The following is a 25340-nucleotide window of genomic DNA, read 5'->3' as shown; positions in this document are numbered from 1 at the left end:
CCTTCTGTCCTGGCTCTCTGATGACCTCCATCCCTCCCCGTATACTCCTTGCTCTCTCGCTCACTCCGAGAGGTCACGATACACAAAAGCTCCCACTTGTCTTCCGCATTCTTTTTTTTTTTTGCAATTAACGTAGCGAGTGTACACACACTCACACACACATATGTGCGCACGGCCGGCCCTGCTGTTCGTGGCGTAGTGGTAAAATATGGAGGGTAAGCTCTTGTGACCTGCATTCTGGCTACCCTCTGTTAAAATTATCTTAACCTGCTGTTGGCACTTCTCTCTCCCTTTTGTTTAGATCCCCCTAAAAAATAAATAAATAAACGAGAAGTAGTTTGTGAAAAGAAAGGAAAAGCAGCTATAGGTTAGAAGTCAGTGTTTCTGCAGCCCTCTAATGGCTGAGGTAAGGATAAGAGGGATGGCAAATTTGATCCCAGGGCAGAGATTGTGGGTTGCACACACATCTGGCATAAAACGAGGCGGTAGATGAGGTCTCAGTGTCCACAGACACACACACACACATACACACACACACACACACACACACACAGACAGTATATCTTGTTTGTTTGCCTCTCACAAACACACATGGGCTTTATTTCATTCTCAAGAAATGCATTGTGATACAAACCACTCATATACAACTAGTACACACACACACACACACACACACACACTCACACACACACACACGCTCATACTGCAGGGTCAACTTCTTCTGCGATAAAGTAGCCCAAAAAAAGGGAATAAACTCGTGGATAGAAAAAAAAAGAAGGAAAAAAAATTGCGCCTCTGGACACAATGCGTGTACGAGCTGATGTGCAGATGAGTTTTTTTTGTGACTTTTTTTTTATGACAAAGTCCTGGATCTACGAGGAGCTGACGGAGTTTTGCCTCCTTAATCCAGCTGCACTACAGGCCACCACGCACGCACGCGCTACTGTACAAATGTGTGTAGTTGTGCGGTCGCTCGCTCGCCTTCTTGGGTGTGACTGTGTGGATGTTTTGTCAGATGTCAGCCCCGCAGCCTTAAAGCCAAACACCACAGTGACAGAAATCACACTCCGTGTTTGATTTGGCTTCGCCTTCAAAAGGGAGCAATTTGTCTTCGCTCCGCATCAGCAGGCACATCAACAACTGTGTGCTCCTTCTCTCTCTCTCTCTCTCTCTCTCTCTCTCCCCCCCCTACCCCCCCATCCCCACCACCACCACCACCAACATGTGTAGCCATCGTGCTAAAGATTCACGCGGAACAGCCAGGAGGCGGCTTTAACCTCGTCACCTACTGAGAGGTGCCAGTCACCGGGGCTGTGATCTGCCTACCTGGTTCCCCCATCCGCGGCATGAGCTTTTCATAATACCTGCCTGTCATAGGACCCCTCCCCTGCTCATGTTAGTTTCTTTTTTTTGTCTTCTTAGAAAGAGGATCTCACCGAGCACTTAAACTATCTGTGTGCATAGCTGGAGCCACGGCAATCACAACTGTCGGTGGATGCAGGATGACTGACGTTGAAAAGAGGACAAAATAAAAAGGGGGGTAGGGAGAGAGAAAGAAGAGGATATAGAATCAAAGGGAGGGGGAGATGCTGAGAGCAGAGTTGCTGTGTGTCTATTGACCAAGTCATTAAAATCGATGGCTGTCCAGATGCATATCAGCCAGGAGGATGCCAGTGCCGAGCTCAGCAGGGACAGACAATCCAAGTTATCATCTCCACGAGCCCGACTCAGTCGTACCACTGTCACCTTTCCCAGCCGCTCAAATGGTGTTTTTCATATTGCGCCCCCCTCCCTTTCCGGCTTAGCATGAGCTGAGATGACCGCCGGCTGCTGTGTTATGTAGTCCTGCAGCACGTTGCTGTGACCCTGATGGAAATTGTTCTTTTGGTAAATGCCTAGAAATAAGGAGCAGATGAAGCTAATGTCTCTGTCTGGTTTGGTAAACTGTAGTTTATGATTTGGAGTTCGGGGTCGCAGACGGATCCGTGGGCTCCCCACAGCTGTCTCACTGCGCATTATAGCTCCGTTCCTCGCCTCTTTTCTCATGTCAAACATCATTTTAATGCTCCCTTCCACCTCGCTGACCTTTACCAGCCCATGCACACACACACACACACACGCACATATGCACACAGACTATCACATGCATAAATGCACACACGGACGACACAATCACACACACACACACACACACACACACATACCACTGTGAGAGAGGGGACTCGCGTCGTCCACGGCCTCCTCTCTGCCCAGGAAGTTCATCTTCCAGTCAGCTCACATCAACCGTCATCTGGGGACCGAGTGGCCCCAGATCTGCTAGTGAATGCAATTAAGATGCCTCGGCGAGTTAAGACCAGTATTTCACTTTGCTACGCGGAGAGCGTTTCGGCTTCACCTTTCCTCCGCTGTGACCGTCTCATCTGTCATACTCCGTGCTCTCAATATGATTCTTATAAAGCTACCACGAGAAACTCTCATTTTGTCTGTGTGTGTGTCTTTGCACGTTACTGCTGAGACTTTTATTGCCACTTATCGTGCTCCATCACAAGCTTATTTTTGGAATCGGCGTGCTAATACGCTATTGTTTGGCCTGTTTGTTTACTGGTTTTATGATGTAACCAGATTAAATAATGACATGGCGCTCTCCGGACATGCAGATTGTTTAACTCTCTTCTCGGAGATGTTTGTCTAGCGTGCGCTTATTACAAAGCATATATACAGTATTATTAGTTATGTGTCGGTGAGTGCACACGTATTAGTTTTGATTCAGCTGCAGCAGGAACACGCTGCTGCTGCACGACAGGTCGTTCAAACCAGTCATTAAAAACACAGCCAGTTTGTGATAGCCACACTGAGACCATTAATCGCGGCAACCATATTAATTAAACCCTCCCCTCCTTCCTCTCCCTCCTCTCTCTCCTTCAGTAAACTCCTTCAGAGTGCAGAATATCTCCACTACATCCTCACTGCACATTATACCCAAAGTACGTCTTTCAAAGAGACGAATGTGATAGAGAATCCGGTGTAAGAGTTCTAGGATTGTGTTTTTTTTAATATTATTTTCATTTCCAATATGCAGACTCAGATCAGCGTCTGCGGAGTGAGCGGCGGTAAATTAATTAAAGTCACTGCGGTGTTGTGCTGGGCGATTATCTTAAAGCTATCCGCATCAGGATTAGCTAAAGCAGAACTAGGGGTTATTATGATTTCAAAACAGGCTTAACTTTGAATATGAAATGCATGGATTTTTCCATCTCTCTCACAGCGTTCCTTTAACTCTAGGTTGCTCAACCACAAAACAAAAAAAATGGAATTCACAAGAGCCTCTGAATGTTGCAAATTATTTATGAGGATGAAATTTATTCCAATCGCCGTCGACAACGTGTGGTAATTCTCTTAAATGAGCATGCAGTGTGCCAAGAAGATATCCTTAAGAGTAATCCTGCGCACGCGAGTCCACACGGGGCCCAAATATTGACTCAAACGCCTCATTTTAGAACAACCGCTGCGCAGATGTAGCCGAGGTACCTGACGCTGTCTCTAACTTTGCTAAGGATGCCTTTCATTGAGATGTCTAACTGTTTCTAGCACAGCTCCGGCTCTCAGGAGGGAGAGAAGGAGCGAGGGAGGGCGAGAGGATGAGAGGAAACGTGAGGTGAGCAGCGTGCGGGATGTCATAAGGAAGGAGAAGCTGCTTGCCCCTCGTCAAGTTTCTCCCCCTCGTTATCGTATTTTTAAAGGAGAGGACCCCCGCCAGGGAGCCCCATACATTACCCCCTCCCCCCCTCCACACACACACACACACACACACACACACACACACACACACACACACACACACACACACACACACACAGAGTTAATGTGGAGACGGAGGAGAGCTCATTAAAATAGATCATTCCTCGTCCACCTCCTCCGCGTGCGGGATGCGTGGCCACCGGCTTCATTAATCACCGGGATTTCAAGATAAAGCTCAGTGCGCGGGGCCCCGAAAAGCCTGACAGCCCGGCTCCTACACACACACACACACACACACACACACACACGCGCGCGCGCGGGCATATAATCACGGGCGCTGTGCGGCTCCCCTGCCACGCGAGACGGAAGGCGCCACGTCCACCACGCCTCCCTCCCCTCCTCTCCTCAACCTATACTGTCCTCCTCCCCTCCTCCCCACCTGTCCTCTTCACTGCAATTGTCTGTCTGTTTCTTTCACTCAGCCCAAACTCCCTCCCCCGGCATCAGCCCTCCCCTTTTGTTGTGTCTCAGCACCCCTCCTCCCATCTCATCTTCTGTACGTTCCTTTCTTCCCCATACCTGCCACTTGTTCTATGCCTCTCAGTCTCTCTCTCTCTCTCTCTCTCTCTCTCTGTCTCTGTCTCTGTCTCTCTCTCTCTCTCTCTCTCTCTGTCTCTTTCTCTCTCTCTCAGCAAGGTGGCAGTGGAAATCTGTAAGAAAAGGAAGGATGAAAGACAAACAAACATCATATTTACTTTGATTACTTGCGGCAAACAAAAGAAAATTCTTGCACATAAAGATTCACCTCAACATAGCCTTTTTGATTATTTTCGTCAAGAAGTTTCACTCATGGCATACTCATACATACAACGTTTATATGGCAATGAAAGAGATGAATGAAGAGGAATCTTCATTAGTTTCTGTGGGTGTCAATGGTTTGGTTGTTCCACATTTCCTAGGAAATGTGTCGTGCAGTGTGGAACTCACACCGTTCTTGGTCTTAACTCGGCCTCCATTGGTCATACCTTGGTTTCGTATGAGGTGGTCTCGACTACAACGCTGCTGCACACTACTGTACTGGAGTAAATGTACTCAGTTACGTTTTTAGGATTTTGAAAGCAACATTTAGAGCCTCGTTTTTTTATGGGTCCCATCCCAGATCATTGTGCACATGTGTCATGTGCATTGAGCATTCACGTGATGAACCGGGTGGTCCAATTGCCGGTCCTCTGCCCTCAGTCATCGGGGGGGGCGAACGGACTGTGTGTGCAAAGTAGTGTCCAAGTGAACGGAGGTTACACCTCACATGAGTCTGAGTCTCGAACGGAGATGACGGGATTAATTGCCCCGAGTCAAATGTCAAACGTGTTATCCCGCGCGTCGGCCGCGAAAACAGGCAGCGATGCATTATCAAAGGGGGCTCAGTGTAAACACAGCAGATGCTGACAGGAAGTCAGTCGATGGTGGATGTTTCCCTCTAATGAGAAGGCGTAATTGCAACAGGGAGGCAATGCAGTATTCCAAAACAGCGGCAGATGCGCCGCAACACCTCGGCCCAGAAGAAGCTCGCTAATGTTCTCTCTGTCTGAGCGGAGAGTCAAACTCATTGCCTTGCCCAGAAACTTTTTTTAATGGCTTGAATAATGCACACGGGGCATCTAATAAATTCTACCAGACATTAGCAAGAATGTCCCCCCCTCCCCAACCCTCGTATAACTTATTGTTCCACAGAGTGTGCAACAGGCTTTGCATGTGAAGATCCAGTATCTAATTCTTCTGTGACTTAGACGAATGATAATGGTCCGAATTACAATCAAGAGATCTCTTGTAGACCCGTGGTGCGCTCTGTGAGCTCGATCCAGTTAGAGTCTTCCTCCGGCGTAAGACGCTACGCCATGAGATGGTGAAACCGATGTGCCGCCGCTGTTAAATCCACAGACTGGGCTTTGCTGCTGGAGGCTGCGGCCATCTTTATTCTGCCACTGTAATCGTTTTGCTCCCCTTCCCTCTCCGACAAAGACATTGTTTTCTTATGTATGCAGCTTGCTGGAGTGCAAGATAATAACTATATATATATATACATACACACACAGTATCTTTCTGTCAAAAGAGTAATGCTGTTTTTACTATTGGGGTCTGTTAAAATGTACAACTCCTGATGTACGTATGAAGCAGATCAATGAATCAGTATTGTATTAGAGAGTTAAACTTAGATTACAACTTTACAAGGACACACCGGCCATACATAAGCATTGGAGCATGCTGGACAGAATCAGAATTTTTTTTGGGGCAGTCCAGGCGTATAATAGATTGTTTTCTATCCCTGGAGAGAGATAGAGACAGAGAGAAGCGAGACGAGGGGGAAATGAAAGAAAGAAGAGAACGAGAGAGAGAGAGAGAGGGAGAGAAAGAGAGAGAAAGAAACCTGATGAAATGCACAGATAACTCGCCTGACTCGACTGCAGGCTCTGGGAGGCTCATCTCAGGTGTGCAGTCTGCTGAGAAGACTCCCACATACAACCTCACCCTGCCGCCAAACTTTCTGCTTGGGCTGCCATGACTTTCACAAAGTTACCCAGTAAACACACATTGTCTTCAGGGGTGGATGTGACATTTATCTTGGGCTGCACTGGTGACATGGGAGATTGTTTTTTTCTCTGCTGTTTTCTAATTTAGTTTCAGTTTTTCCGCATGCAGTCGCGCAGCGCTGCTCTTTGGGGTCGACTCGGAGGACATGCAGCCCGTGGGCGAAGGACCAGGAGGAATGTACACAAACAAAAACTGATCATAAACACAGTCGGCATGTAAGACAAGCAGGGGAGCGTATCTGCTTTCTCTCACACGTACTCTGGCATCTGTGTCATGCCGCCGGTACGCGGCGTCCTAAATGTGAAAGGTAGCGGAGCGCTCGGTACAGCTGAGCCTGCAGAGGAGAAAGTAACTTTACACTTTTAATAAGTGCTTGAGTGGAGTTTGCACTTTGTTTTATGTTTGGTATGTTTGCACTTTAAATACTCCAAACAACCTCACAGCTATCCCTCAAAAGGGCTCGCACGTCATTTCCATGGAGTATTCTCAACATTTAAAGGGCAGCCATGTTTTGTATTTCCCTAATGGCACTAGTTACATTTTAAGGAGGAGTTCAACCGGAACTTTAAACTTTTTTTAATTTATTTTTATTTTTATAGTCTCACTGTCATGCCAAATAAACCCTGCAGATCTCACAAACCTTTAATCAGCCAAAGCCCTCTTTGTCTGCTAGAGAAGCTGTACACACAGCTCCTTGCATATTCACAGATCCTCCTTTTTGTGTGACATTCAGATTTAATGTTGGCCGTGTTGGAGACCTGAGGTACAGCACTGTGTTGACAGACGGATTAAAAATAGTCATGTTTATAGTTTAGTGCAGATTAGGTGCAAATATGTAGATATTGTGTAACAACATGTTGGACCTCTGTACCCATTTAGCTTCACGACGTCTGGATTATTGCTACAACGGTAGTAGTTTGCTCAGTTACGGGTGCAACGGATCACAAAATCTGCGGTTCAGATTGTGAACCTCCGGTTCTGCCGACTGAAGCCAATGCGGATGTGTTTTGAAACTTGCATTCTCTCTAGTGACCATCAGGGGGCGGCGACTCTGGTTGTATAGAAGTCTATAAAAAATGACTCTACTTCTTTCTTGATTTATTGCCTCAGTAAACATTGTCAACATCAGTTTATGTCTCAATCTCTAGTTTCAAGTCTTCTTCAATACAGCATGATGTTCATTTAGTAAATTATGGTAATTTAGAGTCAAACAGACCATAAAGCAGGGGATGCTTTAGGGCGAGGCTTACTGTGATTGACAGGTCGCTGCCCCTACCGGAGCCGTATACGACGTCGCTTCATCACTTCTCCCCATGCCAATTATGGTCACTTCCATTCCTCAGTTGCAAAAAGCCAAGATGGCGACGGTCAAATTGCCGAACTCAAGGCTTCAAAACGTCAGTCTATGGTTATAATGTACATTTACTTCTTCCAAAGCCCGACACTCTTTTTTTCTCTCCCGCAAATACGAATTCTGTTCAAAACAAATCTCCTCATCCACTGTTCCGATCTAATTCTTTCAAATTGCTAGAGTACCGTAACCCTTGTGAGAGGAGACGTGTCAGTTTACATTTTAAAAAAAAGGTTGTTACATTTTAATAATTTCGTAAGCTCCTCAACATGACTAAGCGATTATAACGTTTTACTAAAACACTCATAAGTACCCCTAAAAACGTTCAGTCAAAGTAACTTCACTGTAACCGTACGGGTTGTGGGAGTCTAATAGTACAACAAGATTCAGGTCAAAGTAGGTCATTATTCAATTTCTGAACCGAAAAACAAGTTTTTTGGACTGAATATGCTTCCTAACATGCCAATGCTTGTGTTTATTGTGATTGTTATTGCAGATTTAGATGCTTTAGGTCGTACTCTTTCTAAAGATGTGCAGTATTCCTCTGGGGGATGATGGGAAGGCACCGAACAATACAATTGCATCGAGGAGTCATTTTTGGGAAATATTGCTTAGACTCTTGACTTTTTGATCATATTTATGCAGAAAATAAGTAAGATCATAATTATTATTATTATTTCTTTTTTTAAAGGCAAGGAGTTTCTGATTCATTAGAGATCAATGACAATAGGGTATGGTATTCATATCAAGGTCATATGAGCTGTAGAACACCTAGGGTCCCCTAATTAGGCTCCTCTAATTAACTCAATGGAACCTCCATATGTTAGCCATTAGCTCCGGATGGACCACTGTTCAGCTACCCACAGTACACAGTGCACTCCCTAATCACTGGCTCAGCTCCCCTACAACAACTACTCTATGTGCCCTGACATGGAAGGGCCCTTTATTTAAGCAATAAGGTACGAGAGGCAGTACTGTATCGTCAATAATGTACTGTTCAAGGGTGTTGTTAGGCCGGCAAACCCTTGAACAGTACATTAATGTAGATACAGTACTGCCTCTAGAACCTTATTCCTTTTATAATACGGTTACCTGCAACTTTATAAATAGTAATAGTAAGCTCCCTTTCAGCACAAAATAGTTGTAGCCACCAAACGTTGTGTATTGCATTTCATCCTCCATAATGTTTCGAGAACTTGCCTCGCGTCGGGAAATTAACGACGTAATTATCTCTCACTGGAAATTATCACGATTTTGTGATCAAACCCTTTTCATTCCTTTTCTTCTTAGTTTCCAGTTTTATGCACTCGCTCCCCGCTAACTAGTCTGCTCCCAGAGCGTTATCTGCTCTGCTCTCCTGATTGTGAGCTGTATCAACGTTTGACTGTACAGCAGGAACAGGGACCACAAATACATTATTCACCGCTGACATTCTCATCAAAAGTCATTCCCCTAAAATATCAAAGTTTACACGAAACATGTTTGGTAACTGTCAAGCTTGAAATGACAACTAACGGTCGCGCAATTTAAATCTACCTGTTATTTTAAGTCCGCACTGATATGGAACGCTCTAAATGTAAACAGGCTGTACAGTACTTTATGGCTGAATAAAGTTCCCCCCGTGACTCACGCTCAACCAATCAGAATGCTTGATTTGATCTACCTGTATTATAACAGTCTGTAACCTTTTGTTTCGTACACAGAATGCCAACTGACGGCTCAATAATATGTCTGTGACATATGTTTAGTTTTTTTTTTTTACGAGGAGAGTTTTTAAAGAAAACATGGTTTGCTGCAAATGTGTTCTCCCACTGCCTGCGGGGGTGAAAGTTCCAGTCAAGTGAAAAATTCAGACTCTGGATGATGAAATGCCAGAATGGACAAGCTACCTGAGTGAGGGGCCCCGGAGACAGGCTTGATATTTGTTGCAGTCATGTTGGTGCGGTGGTTTGAGGTCCAGCGCTTGTTTTGTGTGACACACTCTCAGTCGGTCGCATGCAGGACCGGGTCCTCCAAAAGTACTTGGAAGCTCAGCCAACCCTCTCAAGGTGAAGTACATATAAAACACAGTTTTGCGCAGATGTTCTCTAAAAAGGTTGCATCCATACTGATGCACAAGACCTGGGTGTCCAGATGATTCATTTCACTCAATTAGCCTTGTTTTTTTTCCACTGGGGGTTTATAATGTGGGTGAAACAGAACTCTGGCCCCTCGCAGTAATTCGTATGAAATAGTAACTTAGCAATTAAATGAAAAGGAGAGATGGAGAAGTGTTGCACGCCCACTCACTTCTATTCAAATCCCCCCTCCGAGCATACAGTACGTTATCTTCACCAGCCAGCAACATTGTTATTAGGATTATTCTCTTATGACATTGTTTTGCCTAAAGTCGTGTGTGTGTGTGTGTGTGTGTGTGTGTGTGTGTGTGTGTGTGTGTGTGTGTGTGTGTGTGTGTGTGTGTGTGTGCGCACGTACATTTGCGTGTGTGTTCTGCTACATGCACGGTGGCATGTGCATCTCTTTGCATCAGGGCTCGTGCATTTCTTTTGCACAATGATGTTGTCGTCGTGTTGTAGGGAGGATGAATGAACCCCAAGCCGAGTTCCACAATGACGTTCTTCATAATGCTCGAGCAAAATGTTTACTAATCTATGATGCGGCAAAGTCCACTTTTAAAAATAGAAAAAATAAATAAAAATAAAATATTGGCATGTTGCCTCTTTGGCACTATGACAAATATGTTAATCCTCAAATGCAAAGCTTGGCTTGAGTAGTAGAAAGTGTTCTTTTTTTTCAAGCATGCAGCAAGAATGTTATCTCCATTCCCCAAAAGCAGCTCTTATTGGATAGAAAAAGTTTTTTGATTTTCCCTTCAGAAAGCTACTCAACATGCAATTCTTGGAGAAGGAAGTGGAGTTTTCATATATGACATTTAAGAGTTATTGTAATTCAATCATACATCGGTTAGATTATAGACCCATTTATCCAAATACATACAATACGTCGGCCACTGTAAGCATTCGACAGTCAGTTGTGACACGTCTATTGTTTAATAATTTACTCATTCAATCCTATGCTAACACATATGTGTGTTTAATTTAGTGGCATATACTGTCGTGGTCCTTCGTGTGATTGGCTGTCGTTGACCATGCATTTCTATTGGATCTCAAACCACCAATCAGAGCTGTCATCTCCGCTGCTTGGAGCCGCCTGCTTCCAGTGGCAGAAACACAGAGAAGCCACTGCCACTTATCATCGGAGCAGTTAATTGAACTAATTGGTTCATAATTATTAGTTAATTTAGTGTTCAGCAAATCTCATTAGTCCTTCTCTCTGCCCCGCTCACTTTATTTTGCGAATTCTCCGTCGTAAATGCCATTTCACCTTCTTATTTTTTTTTCTCTCTATAAACTCAATGCATCCGTGACCACGTCACCCTCACAAATTAAGCTGCCTCCGAGGTGCTGTCTTAAACATCAAAATGTTTGGTTCAGATTGCATGAATCATAGGAGCAAGCGGGTAAACATGTCGGAGAGATTTGGGATTTCCGGTGATGCCCAGGTTCCTGTGACATCTACGACATGGGCGCCGGCTGTTGGTGTTTTTTTCTCCATTTTTAAAGATCCTCAGACATAGGTTATATGCATGTTGTGACCGCTGAGCAGAATCTTTCCGCTCATTTAGTTCCTCTATATGATTTAAAGACTTTCTATTGTAGAGCAAAACATCCAGCACATCCAGCTTCGCCCAGCCTGCACCTACATTTTGAATTGCCTTGTTGCTGAAAGTTACATGAAGTTGTCCTCCGCTCGTTCACACAGTCTCTGGAGAACTGTGAAAGGTGTCGGTCTACTTCACAGACGGAGCTGTTGGCGAGCACGGAGCTATTTTCTACTGGTAAAAACAGACAAACGTGGAAATTGTGTTTGAATAGGTGTTTTATTTCAGTGATGTTTGATAGGGAGGAAAAAAATCTGCGGTATGCTAATATAGCTGGTGAGGATTGTCACATAGCTGGTGAGGATTGTCACATTAGTCGCCTGGCTCCGTATTGACTTTCACATATTGAGCAGGGAGGAGTGGTGACGTGTCAGAAAGCTATAAAGGGACCACACACACACAGGAGGGAATATACATATACAGACGTCTTCATCACCTTTGAAGCGTTGATTGCATTGAAACCCATGTAATTTGACCAATATGTCTTTTAATGCTTTTGGGGCTCCTTTCGCCCTCTGAGACCCAACATTACTGTCTTTTCAAGAACAAATAGTAACACCATCACTAACGTCGGGTATATTTTACCCGATATAATATACCTGATGAAAAATACTCTTATATAAAAAAATATATTAAAATACAACAATACAACTTCTCATAAAACCAAAAACGGGTAACATGGGGGGACCCTAAAAAAAAGCTTAAAATTGGGTGAAAAATTAGGGAATCGTCAACAAAATATGATTAAAAATATAAATAATGGAGATATGAACTTGTTCATGGGACATCTGATCACGCCTTGTTCGATGAAGAAACATTCTCGCTCAATGGTAATATCCACCCGAAATGTTTCACCCTCTATCACTAACGTTGACTAAAAATCACCCGAACACGTGCCTGTTGAAAAAAACAGGGATTTGAGCAGAGAGACACGGCCACCTTTAATAACGTCAGTGAGCAGCATGAAGCTACACAAGGACCCACGCAACTCAGACAAAAGCAAAATAATGAAAATAACGTAACCCCAATCGCTCGGGTAAAAATCAGTTAGTGTTCTAGGGTTTAGAGGTCGTAGCGGGCTCAGTGTTGAAGCTAAAGGAAGATGCTGCTATCTAAACTAGACGACCTCATGAATCCACTGGTACCAACCATGTCATGCTGCAGAATGCTCCAAAGTTGGGCTCAATCTTGACCAGGGGAAAACTGGCATGGTGATTTCCAAAAGGGGGTCCCTTTCACAGCAAGATAACTGGATGGAAATGTGTCATATGGTCTCCATGAGCCCCCCTAGACAGACATGCCACTTTATGAGGATCCCATGCCGTTTGGGAAGGAAAATAAGTTTGTATTTGCATCCAGTATAACATGTTATTTTCGCCTATTCTAAAAATGGTACATTTGAATATTGTTAAGACTAAACATTCTTTGAATTGCAAAAAAAAAAGGGTCATTCAGAGGACGTGTGGAATGTATGAAGGATGTATAGGAGAAGAAGGAAAAAAGGCAGTTCCCGTAGAAATCCCTAAATGTCTCACGTTTTAGAGACCAAATCACAGCATGTTTTGTTTCTACAAAGCGTTCCTCAAAGTCTTGATGTCTTAATTATATTTTGGAGGGATTTTTTGGATCATCAATTCTCAAGTGGAAATCTCTTTTAGATTTTTCTGCCAAAAATCTATGAAACAAATGGAATCCTTCCATCGTAATGTTCTAAGCCACTGTTCACGTTCACAGTTCATTTTTAATAAAGGAAGTGATCCTTTTTTATATTTATGATTTGTGACTAGAACAATTTGACCCACACTGAACACGCTGAAATGTATCCTAATTTAATCTTTAGGTTACCAGCTTAATGATGCAAGATGATGTATTTCACATCTATGTGGCTTATACTGTTGACCTGCTCCCCAGACTATGCAGGTTTCTAAGGGCCAAGTCTTCTTGGCTTTCCCATCATGTGACCTGTCTGGATGACACGCTTCGGCACAACCCCTCTATTCCCCCTCCAGCCCCTAATTGAGAGCTGCTTTTAGACAAAACACAGGTTTCTAGCCACGTTGGAATAGAGACTCTGCGGTTGCCTCACGATTCTCTTGGAACATTTTAATTGGAGGTGAAAACAAGCAACAAGACTTGATTTGGGTTTTTGTTTCCTTCAGCTGGAATAAACTCCGCTCTCCTCCTTTTGAATTATTTTGAACAGAAGTCATGTCCCAGTTATTCTTGTGGTGGAGTTATTCCTGTTGAGCACTCGCTCTACATCGATTGCGAAGAGAAAGAGATGGATATGCACGCGCTACTCTTTTGTCTTTGCCATCTACCAAGTGGAGAAAAAATATCAGTCAAACAAAGCTACTGTTGCAAAAAGGAATTTAACCATTGGCACCTTTAATTAAATGTTTAGCTTTAGTTTCAATTTTCAACCTTTAAAAAAAAGAAAGAATGTGATGTAGTTTAAAAAGTAATGCATTCACCTTTTTAAAATGCAAAAAAAGCCATTTTAATTGTTTTGACAGCATCAATGTTATTACAAAGACACATATAGCAAAATGTGCATAATGATATTGTAATTAGCTCTGATACGTATCAAACTTGATCTCCACTAAGCTGCCGACTTGTAGAGATCCTGATTCATTGATCTGCTTCATACGTACATCAGGAGTTGTACATTTTAACAGACCCCAGCAGTAAAAACAGCATTACGCTTTTGATAGAAAGATACTGTGTGTATATATATGTATATATATATATATATATATATATATATATATATATATATATATAGCAACTTTTTCCAGAGCAAGAGTACCTGCTGTCAGAAATGTACCTTGCTGGTATGTGAGCATCATTCTAATTCCTCACATGAAAATAAAAATAGAAGTGGACAGGTTAAGGCTCACTGCGGAGTTTCCAAAGCAACCATTTTTTTCCTCCAAAGCAACATCCCTCCCCTCTCTTAAATATAGTTAGTTTTAGGAGCAGTAACTCTGCTACAGTAAATCTTTTATTTTTACTTCTTCGTCTTATGAACTGCAGTTTAAAATAGCTGCATCAGCCAGGGAGGAGATTGTCTGAGCTGCAATGTCACAACTGCAGCACTGAATGTAAATGTTAACCTCCTGTGAACTGTAACCAGCCTACAGTGAATGCATACAGTACATATTTCTACTTTGTGTCCTCAGAAGACAGTCACGGGGCCATTTCAGTGTCTACTTGTATCAAACACAGTCTGCAGCATCGTCTCCGACCAGACTTCTCTTGTTAAAGCCCGTTCGGGGCGGTAGGGACCCCTTGTCACCCGTTGTCCCTCCTGCCCGGTTAATGAGGAAGTCACCGTGCCCACCGGTAACCGGGGACTTTCCTCCTCCTCTTCCTCGCCATACAACACACACACACACACACAAAGAACACGAGCACCTTGCATGACATCCTGTCACACTGGTACAGCGGTCCGCTGGATGCTCCCGGGGCCCTCTTTGTTTATGCTCCCCCTCCTCTGAGCATGTACTTGCATTTGCTGCGACTTTGTTCTACTAGTGCCAATTGTTTGCTCGTGTGTGTGCACACACACCGCTGACCTGCGGACCAGAGGGTGCATGTAGAGGTTTTTGAGTGTGCACTGCAGGACGACTGTACTTGTCCAGGTCTTTTTTTCCCTTGCGTGTCTATTGGAGGAGGCAACAAAGGCCCCGACGGCGTCCTTGAAGGGCACAGGTTCCTCACTCTTTGTGTCCCCTGCGCCCTCTTTTAGATGTCGCACAGTGTTGGCTCAGTCCAGGCCGGCCCGACAACTCGAGCAGCTCAGCTCAGCAGAGTCCTGCAGCGGAGATACAAAGCGTCCTCATCATGGACTATATTCTCGCTCCAGGCTATGTGGGGCTCTATCTCGCAGCCTGAAATCAGGGACAGCGAGAGACTCGAGGGGTCTCGAGGATTTTTGATGCTGATTTGCTGGGAGTATAGGCACAAAGTGTGGAGACGTCTCCGTGAATGAATGTGGCGGTGCTTGTTAGAGGTATGTTTTAGAGGCTGCACGCTGAGACGTGTTCTGCAGGCTTTTATCCACGTAAAGCATCATTTGTTCAGACGATGACGTCTAGATGAGTGGCCTGATAGTGGTTGTGACATTTTGCACCTGTTAAAGCCTGACATTTAGCCACCGTTTTTTTCTGACCTTAGATGAAGATGGTGCTGTTATTAATAATAATGGCTTCTGAAAAGTGGTTACCTCTTTGCTTCCTTTTGTGCCAACACAAAGGACATGATTCAGTGTGATTTTAAAGTGAACTGTATCCTCTTGAATATTGAATATCTCTTTGTGTAAAAAGACATTTTACGATGATGGAAATTAATTTGTGTGAATTTTAGTGAAATCGGATGAGCTCGGCTGAGATACTAATTTAACATAAAACTCCATTTATTCAGTGATAAAAACATGACTGAGACATATCTGTAAAAAAAAAAAAAAAAAAAAATTATAAAGACACCTTATTGATAAAAAAAAAATGGAAATTTGGAAATTTTGTTTTTTTATGTATGTCAAGCAATTTGAATGTTATTTCAAGCACAAGGAGACGTATTGTGGACTGGAGATTTTTTTGATTTATTATTCTTAATGTTCAAAAATATTCAGATATTCACCTTTTTTTACATTTTAGTCGAGACATTATTGAGATTTGAGTTATGGTGCAGAAGTAGGGAGATTTTAACATGCTAGGTCAATAGAATTGAATAGAATATATTTTTTTTATTTTCCATAACGTTGATTCTGAAATGATGTAACTGACATGTAAAATGGCAATGAGCATTTTTACCTTTTTTTCACAATTTCAATTACACTTGTGTGTAAATATGCAGAACAGAATACATATTTGTGCCTTTTTGACTCTAACTATATTTTGAACCATACAAAAAGCTCAGAAGAGTACTTTTTTATTCAAACAGCTGTTTTATTTCATTTTTGCTCTTTTAGCAAGCTCACTCGCATAATCCTCCCGAAACTTTGTATTTAATTTGTTTTAAACTATGCACTGGGGGTCCTGATTTTAAATAATTTTAAATAAGTTAGAGCAAAAGGAAAAACAAATCTAAAAGATCTTTCAATGAGTTGATGAAGGCGTTCTTAAGAATATCGTCGAATGGCTTCTTGACATCAAAGCAGAAACACAGCTCTTTTTATTTATTTATTTTTATTATTATTTTTGCAGTTGTACTTTGGACCTGAGGTTGCAGAATAAAGAGATTTATGTTCTCCAACAACTTGTGCTGATGGTGAACTTCTGACCATCTCTCCGCCTGCTGTACGCTGCATGTGGGCGTATTTAATGCGCTTCAGTCAAAAAACTGAGAAACCATTTCAAGTGTTTGCCTCGTCAAAGTCAGCTGGGGGAAAGCAGTCCATCAGTTTGCTGCTCACATCAACGCTTACGCGTTAGAATCTGAGATCAATACAAGCGAAACCATAATTAATATCATCATACATTCATCCTGATTCTGTTTTATTACTAAAGCACCACCACTTCATGTGGGAATATTCATTCCCTCCTGACATTATCGTATACTTTAGTGTTTCTTTGTTAGGGTTCCAGGCCCTTTTGTTCTTTGCAGGGGAAAAGATATGTTTTTGGGGGAATACTGTGAAAGCTTTTTGCCCAGAAATAATTTTTTTGTGAGCATTTGGTATGAATTATGCTCTTGGCCAGCTCTCCTTATTCTGTTGCAAGTTCCTTTCTGACATGGAATTTCTCGAAGGTCCTCTGCTTATCAAAAGGCTTTTTGTAGAAGGAAGCCATGTTTTGATCAGACGCCCTCAGTGTTTCAGTCCTGCAACACCGCTGCTTTAAAATGTGTTTTGTTTTATCTTGCAAAATGCGACCTCATTTAAGCAAATTTAATTAAAAGTAATTATAGTGTTTATATTTCACGTTAAGTGATGACGCCGTGATTGAAATAGTGGGGGCAAAGTAATATTTGACAAACGATTTGTTTAAAAAAATTACGGCAAGATTCAAAACATCATCTAACGTTAACCTTTTTATTTAAATGTCCCAATTTCCTCAAGCAATTTGTTAAACTGACATTTGTTTAAAAAAATATATATAACCTTGTCAAAATGTACTATTTACGTGATGTAATAGTACATTTTGACCAGATTTCTTTTTTTAAACAAATCGTTTGTCAAATATAACTTTTTTTCCCCTGCTATTTCAATCACGCCGTCATTACTTAATGTGAAATATAAACACATTTCAAATAATACAGTTTGTACGTTGAATGTATTTAATTAATATTTCTTGTTAAATACTTAATGTGAATGGGTTAGCAACTAAATCTAATAAAGGTTTTATTTAAATACAGACACAGCATGTATTACTGAACAATAATACGTTAACTAAACTCAAATCAAATAAAAAAATATGTAATTTAATTATTTTTGCAAGATAATTTTCTGCTCATGGAGCGCCAGACATTTTTCCAGAAAATATGAGTCAAAGAGCTGCTTTACAGTTTGATCATCTGAGCGCTTTGAAGATACAGTATTTTCATTTTGTGGTGTGGAAAACGAACGCTCACTGCTTCAGTAAAAAAAAAGTGCTTTATTGTTGTGTCCTCCAAGCTGAAGAAAACCCATCATGGCAGAGTTGTGCATTGAGTTATTGATCAGCTGGCATGGTTTGTTCTGGGTAATTAAGCCGTGAGTGTCGGTGGAAATTGATTGTTTAAAGTGTAAAAGAGAACAAAAAAGGTCAGGGTGAACACATCAGTGTGCTTTCTGCTGTGCAATATAGAACGTCCTCCAAATGGATGGAGATATGTGGACGATTATATGTCTACTTCTCTTGTAAGAACACAATATTTATCAGCAAATGTAGGTATAGAAAACACTAGTGATAAGATCTTTTTAATTTTTTTATTAGAAGATTGTTAAAAAGTATTTTTTGAGTCTCGAGTAACAAACTTCTCCAATATGTCTTGTACTTGCTCTGAGATGAAAACATTTTTTAAATAAATTACATTAAAAAATATATAGAAATATATAGTTTTATTTTATTATTTATAAGTTTGTATTCATATTGTATTTTTCCCGACACCTTTATTCCACATTATTTATAAAAAGAATAGTGCCCTAGAAATCTTTTTTTTGTGAAATGCATCAACATATGCAACAACAAATTTAAGAGCGAAATATCTGAAAGCTCAATCCAGTATGTTGTCAGAAATATATATTTACAGTTTGAACCATTTTAGAAAATTTCTTAGCAAAGGGGGAAATAACATTCTAAGACAGAAAATATTGAGATGCATCTCAAAGTTGAGATCTTTTTTCACAAAATGGTGGTTCTACAGAGGCGCTTGTAACATACGTGTAGAACCGCAAAATGGCTCCAGGTTCAGCAACCAATGGCGTGCCGCGTCGCCCTTTTTTTCACAGCAGCCTATCGCAGCTTGGCGCGTGACCTACGGCACCCTCGCAGTCGGGAGACATAGTGCGCGGTGATAGGTTACTGGGAACGGCGTCCGGGGGCTCCATTGGCCACAGCGCTCGGAAATGTTTGACAGTAGAGTTACTAGGCTGAGCAGCAGAGTTGCCGCTGGTTTCTTACCCCCTGTTCAGTGTGTCAACCAATCACGAAGACCCAGCACGGGGTGTTGTTATATTATTGCGAAAGGCTCCGGGGCAGGAAACTACCCCCGCATATTTCATCAATGTTTGCAGTCCATGATATAGGACTGTATGCCCCAATGAGTTTTTCTGTATACTTCCCCAAAAGAGAACCCTCTACCACTGCTTTATCCGTCTGTTGCAGAACTTGATGGTCCTCAAGAGATTTTTCCCGTAACAGTATTGAGACGTTTGGAGTTTCAAAGCCGCCGTGGACCCATTGAACATGGCTCTGCCTCCCCACGCTCCGTTCCAAACCCGAGAATGGGGACGCCATGTGCAGTTTCACGGTCCCCGGTGGTGATGAGTTGTTCCGGGGGGGGCGCTCGGGTGTCCCACCCCCAAAGAAGCCATAATTAGCTTTTTCCATCAGGCATTCAAGGTGTGTCTGCACTGCTCCGAGGGAGGCGGCCATTGTTTGCTGACAAGTGGAGTCCTCCCCGCCCCCCTCTCTATTCTCGGGGCGAATGGGTGGTATGCGGTGTGGCTGATTGGAGGTGAGAGCCATAGCGGTCGCTGGAGATTCACTAATGCAAACTCAAAACTACTGTGTATTCACTATTCACAGTCTGTGCCCACACAGTAATCAGATAGCTGGCCAGCTGACAGGCAGCGGTGGAGTGGAATGTGGAGAGCGATGGATGGAGGACGAGGCAGATGCCAGCCTTTGTGTGTTTGCGTGTGCGTGGCTCGCTCGAAACCGTGCAGCTGTGCATCTCGCCAATGTACAGCAGACGTATTGCTAAAAAAAAAAGAGATAAAATGGCATCTATTATTATTTTTCCTCCCTATTTGGTATTCAGCTGGTCATGTTCTTTCTGGCCATTATTTCCTCGATGCGATAACTCTGAAGGATGCGCCGCTCGGCGAAAAAGCCTTTTTTTTTTACCAACGCTCGCCTCTGAATTGCACCGTATTTACCATGTGTCTTTATGGCGTATAATTTCTGTTGCTGAATTAATTCAGAGCTGAGCCCCCAGTGTCAGTCAGGAGAATGTGGAGGGAGCTTAATGAGTGGATATTCCAGCCAAATAGAGGGGCAAGTGTCATCCCAGGTTAATTAAATCCCTGATTTGCGTCTGGCAGACCTCTTTCAGGGTGATAAAGACAAACTCCTTTTATTTCAGCTCGGCTGTCGCCAATACAATCACAAGTCTGATCAGTTTCCCACATTTAATGGCTATATGCCGCCACGTGAAGCGCATATTCAACCACCCACGCACATGCACACCTTGCTTGTTACACATCACCGACAGCGAATGAGTCGCTGAATGGCGTTCAGACTAGTTTCGGGAAAAAAAAGAAGAAGAAAAAAGTATTTCTGCTGATCAAAAGGAGGATTTGCCACCTTTCTAACCTGCATCATTATGCACCTCTGTTTATCTCCCCCCAGCATGGAATATGTGCCTTTATACAACGCAGACTGCGCTTTGTGCCAAATGGATGTTTGCTCTGCCTCACAGCCTGCAGCCTCGACGAGATGCTTTGTTAGCGCTAAGACGACAATATGGAAGCCGGCTGCCTCCTGTAATCACGATGTTCCACCCTATCGAGTCTGTAGCGCTCTATTTGAATCTCTTAGCGTTCTCTTCTCTTGGAATTCTTGATAGGAAGATTAACAAAGCCGCTTCTGTTGGTTATCCCTCTTAAGGCCTTGGAATAAGTTGCTAGTCCCTCCCCCCCCCCCCCCCCCGCTGATTTTCACTCTCGGCATCCCCTCATGGTGCCTCATTAATGACCCGGAGAAACAAGCAACCCCCCCACCCCCGACCCGGCGCTACATTGAGGCTGGGCAGAACGCGGCGCTACTGCACCACATTAAGCAACTCGCTGTGTACTCTGGCCTTCAACGGCACATTGGTTTCCTCCGAGCATGCTTTCACAGGTTGCGTTTTGTCCCTGTGTTTTTTCTATCTTTTTTTTTTTTTTTTCAGAGGGAAAGATGAGGGTGGGTGGCGGAGAGAGAGATGGGATTTGGGGATAAGCAGTTGTTTTCTCATTGAGCGACATTTGAAGGTCAACTCTTCGCCGAGTAGGGCACTTGTAAGAAGCCAAAGAATTTTATTTCAGTATGAATAATGCATTGACAGAGTCTCTGTTTTCAGCCCACATCTCTTTTAGACACTTTTTAAAATCTCATTCAGCTTCCTTTCCCATTGAAGTTCTTCCGCTGCAGTGAAAACAAAAAGTAAAATACAGCTAAATAAGTTTCTTTCTCACAATAATCCTAGTTTATTAATGTCAATCCAAGTTCCATGTTCTCCACTTTGCATGCATTGGATATTGCATATTCCTCTGCACAGTGCAGAAAATAAGATCTAATGATGTCCTTTCTTTACATGCTACACATGTATACACACATCTCATTATGCCTTTGTGGAAATGTTTAATCAAGTCTGCACATGTCACTTCTTCTCTATCACATAATGCACATTGTTCCTTAAGACCAGCAATATTGTGTTCTCCAATCTGCACTTTTCCACATTTCTGTCCTGTTTCTCAATGCCATACTATTGTTGCTCATGTGTGTGTGGAAGCGGAGGAAGTACTAAACCCAGATGTGGCGTTGTCTGTTTCTTTTTCTTGTTCTACAGAGATGTTGAAGGAGTTGAACCAACAGCGCAGAGCGAAAGAGTTTACAGACCTGAAAATTATTGTTGAAGGCAAAGAGTTTGAAGTCCACCAAAATGTTCTAGCTTCCTGCAGCTTGTATTTCAAGGACCTGGTGAAAAGGTTTGCCTTCGCTTTCCCTCCCACCAGCTGTTGATCCAATCTGTTCTTTTCATAGGGCGCATTTGTGTCGCTTTTTTCTCTATTTTTTTTTCTTTCTTTCTTTCCCTTCCCCTCTCTCTCTTGCAGGTGTGTGAAGACTTTGGTTCCTAACACAGGGCCAGCAGCCATTCCTTCCCCTTCCCGCTCAAATGAATGTATCTGAAACTGGAGAGAAAAAGGTCAACTTTCGTCATTACCTTTCCTCCCCATGTAGGGCAATTTAACCACATTTCCATTTTAATGAGCAGTGAAAATGTTCCATGACTGGGGATGTTTTATAAACTCACCAAAGGGGCCAAAACAAAAGAATCACACACTCTACACGTTGGGTGGTAATTTGCCAAAAGCCACGCTTGTCTTCTGTGGACAGAGGGATTTTTGTCTCCCAAGCTACCATATTTTTCTGTTTGCTAATTCTTGAGTTTATGCTGCAAAAAACAGCCTTTTCATATGCTAATAACGCTTGGTCAGAGTAATAAAAAAAAGACATTTCAGAGGACAAAACAAACACACATCTGAGACAGTTTACCGAACCAACACTTTCACAGGTTACGGCACCTTTCACTAATGTATTCATCTGATGTGGATCTAAGTATTCCCCAAGTATTCTGCCCTTCATACTTTTTTGTCTTTACGGGATGGTGTGTTTGTGCATGTGTATCAGCTACCTTTTTTCAGTGTCTCCAGGTGTGTGTGTGTGTGTGTGTGTGTGTGTGTGTGTGTGTGTGTGTGTGTGTGAGACTGCTAGTGCAAGTATGTCTCTTTTTATCTGCCTTGTTTTTTTTTCCGGGGAGGGAATACCACGATTCCCTAATGTCCTCATCCTTACTTCAAATCCTTGCAGGTGTTTTTTTTGGCTTGATTGAGTGTCCCCCTGGACCCAAAGTTGTTTTGGTGTGTGTGTGTGTGTGTGTGTGTGTGTGTGTGTGTGTGTGTGTGTGTGTGTGTTCTCGCTTGCATGGCTCGGAATGACGTGGCGAGCGCAAAGACGAAGCGGGGAAGTCTCGGTCACCGGCATGCCTCGGGGGAAGTTTGCCACTTTGCCCCGCAGCCTGCGAGCTCATCAGAGAGTCGAGAGCTGCTTATCAGCCTCCTCGCTCACCACAGATACACTTGTTCCTCCTGAATGGGAAATGGAGCGAGGCGGCAGACCCAGAGAGAGAACAGAAGTAGAGAAGCCACAGAGCCACGTCTGTGCTAGGGCCCCTCATCTCCACGACAGCTACACTCGTACACCCCTCACCATGAATTAAACAGAGTTTTCCTTTAACCTTGACAATAGCACAGACGCTTCCTGAGAGACTAAAGTGACTTTGCAAAGAACTGAAGCCCCACGCTGGACAAACTGTCGATCAGATTGTCTCGCCTGTCTCCTCTTATCCGGGACAAAGCCCGATCATTTATGCGTGGAGACCAGGGCCCCCTGAAAGACACCCGGGGCTCCCAGAGGAGCCGGCTGGATTTCATCAAGCTCATCCCTGTGCCCGCTTGCTGCCATGTCGCATTGACTCTTCTTGTTTAATTTGACAGTTTAATAGAGCGAATTCTCATTAATTGGTTAATTAATTGTGAAACTACTTTGATTTATTGTCATAACACGTCATTTTGTTCACAAGATTACATCTAAAATAGTGTGTGTGTGTGCGTGTGTGTGTGTGTGTGTGTGTGTGTGTGTGTGTGTGTGTGTGTGTGTGTGTGTGTGTGTGTGTGTGTGTGTGTGTGTGTGTGTGTGTGCGTGCGTGCGTGTAGGATGCAAGGACATCATTCTTTCAGTGTGTTATTCAGGCGAGAGAAAGTAGAGATGTGATACAGGAGAGTGTTAGGGAGGGCACATCACGCTTACTTTCCATGGCCTGCACACACACACACACACACACACCAGGCGAGTGGCTCGTTTTAAGAAATTAAAAGCTTAACTGACAAAGAGCTGGAAATTAGCAGTGTAGATTCAGAAACTAATTATGCAAAAATTTGGAAATGTTCTTTCGGGGAGCTTCTCCTTCGTCTCCACCTCAGGTGTGAGTTTGTGAAGACGTTTTCAACATTGTTGTTTTCAAACAAGATCCTCCCTCTTGTCGGCGTGCACATCCACCTCACACCATCTCAAGTACCTTGATTACAGTACGTGTGCATACAACCTTCCATCTTTTCCCATGATACCTGAAGAATGTAATGCCACCCCCCCCCCCCCCACACCCTCAACCCAAAAACCTATTACCCTTCCCTTTAAAGGGCCAATGCACAGAGCAGGAAGACAGATCATCTCTAGTAATTCCATTTTACCCCTCAGGATTTTCCAATAAGTGTGCTCTGCAGGCATTTAATTTATGACCACTGCATTTCCTGCACCACAGTAATGTAAAAATCTCAAGATTCTTTGAGCAGTCGGGACACATGCTTCCATGTCATTTGTTTCTCTCCCTTCTTCTCCCCCCTGTCGACCCATGAGCTCTCTATGCTTGTAAGTCTGAGAGTGTTATGACTATGAGATGGGTAGAGAGCTGTGTTAAAGCCCATTACAGTGGCTGTGTGAACACTGCAGCTGAGCCCTGAGTGCACTGTTCAGCCCTTCTGCGGCTCCATCTCGCCCGAGGGGAAGACGGCACACTGTAATACTCCCCTCAAATTTCAATTAGCAACATTGTTCTGGATTTAAAGGGCCAGTTCAACCACATTCTCGCACACTATAGTGTGCCATTATAGTGATATCTAGCTATGCAGACGGTTTGGGGTTTTATTTTGTCCAAGTTTTGAGATCCTTGTTGATGTCTTAAGTCTGGATCCCCAAACTCGCTTTACTGCACAAACTTGCTCTAAATTGGCCTCTCGCTTAGTCCCAACCTCAAACACAGACGGACAACTCTCCTTCTCTGCTTAATAGACTCGTTTCGGATTTTCTTCATTTTCAGGCTAGTTTTGTGGAGCTAGTCCTGGTTAAGCATTTAATGTATTAGTGACAACCTGTGGAGCTAAAATGAATTAATCATTGCATAGTAAAGGCTACCTGCTACACTACATCTGTAGCTTGTTTCATTCCCTCCTAAGAATGTTATTCTAGTCTAAATACAAGAAAGCTTGCTACATGCTACAAGTTGCCTTCACAGGTTGCATGTGCAACTTTAAACAAAGCTGTTCATATGAGTGGTTCTTGCACGAGGCCCAATGTCAGGATACTTCCCAGAATGCCCCCCACCCCCAGCGTTCAAACTGGGTGGACGTTTTGGGCTTTTAAACTCTCCACCTGTCACTCTGTCCTTTTTTAGTCATTCAGAGCGTCTGGCTGGACTTGTTCCAACCAGATAGCTCCTGCAGCATACCTGCTGTTCTATTACCATGGCCTCACTGCAAACAAGCAAACACAGGCAATCCCAACACTGATAAAGTTCCCACATTATCTTTGTTTATTTTTATTATTTATTCCTGATTTATGTTGGGCAGAGCATGTAAATGCACGCTATTTTTAGCCCAGACAGTGTCGACTTTGCCTTTGAATAAGTGTCTATCTT

At 43.1% G+C, this 25340-nt stretch overlaps 1 protein-coding gene across 1 annotated transcript in view; it reads left to right on the top strand.

The window, feature by feature from the left end:
- Window positions 1–25340, top strand: part of klhl29 (kelch like family member 29) — a gene marked incomplete at both ends in the record, with an annotated part of 128397 nt that overhangs the window by 36962 nt on the left and 66095 nt on the right. Inside the window, 3 exon segments of the mRNA XM_079214727.1 lie at window positions 21657–21795; window positions 21922–21994; window positions 21997–22013. Coding sequence (XP_079070853.1) covers window positions 21657–21795; window positions 21922–21994; window positions 21997–22013 — 229 coding nt within the window.

This window comes from Taurulus bubalis (genome assembly GCF_910589615.1).
Source record: "Taurulus bubalis genome assembly, chromosome: 3".
NCBI classification, from domain to species: domain Eukaryota; kingdom Metazoa; phylum Chordata; class Actinopteri; order Perciformes; family Cottidae; genus Taurulus; species Taurulus bubalis.
This window is presented reverse-complemented; position numbering and strand designations above follow the sequence as displayed.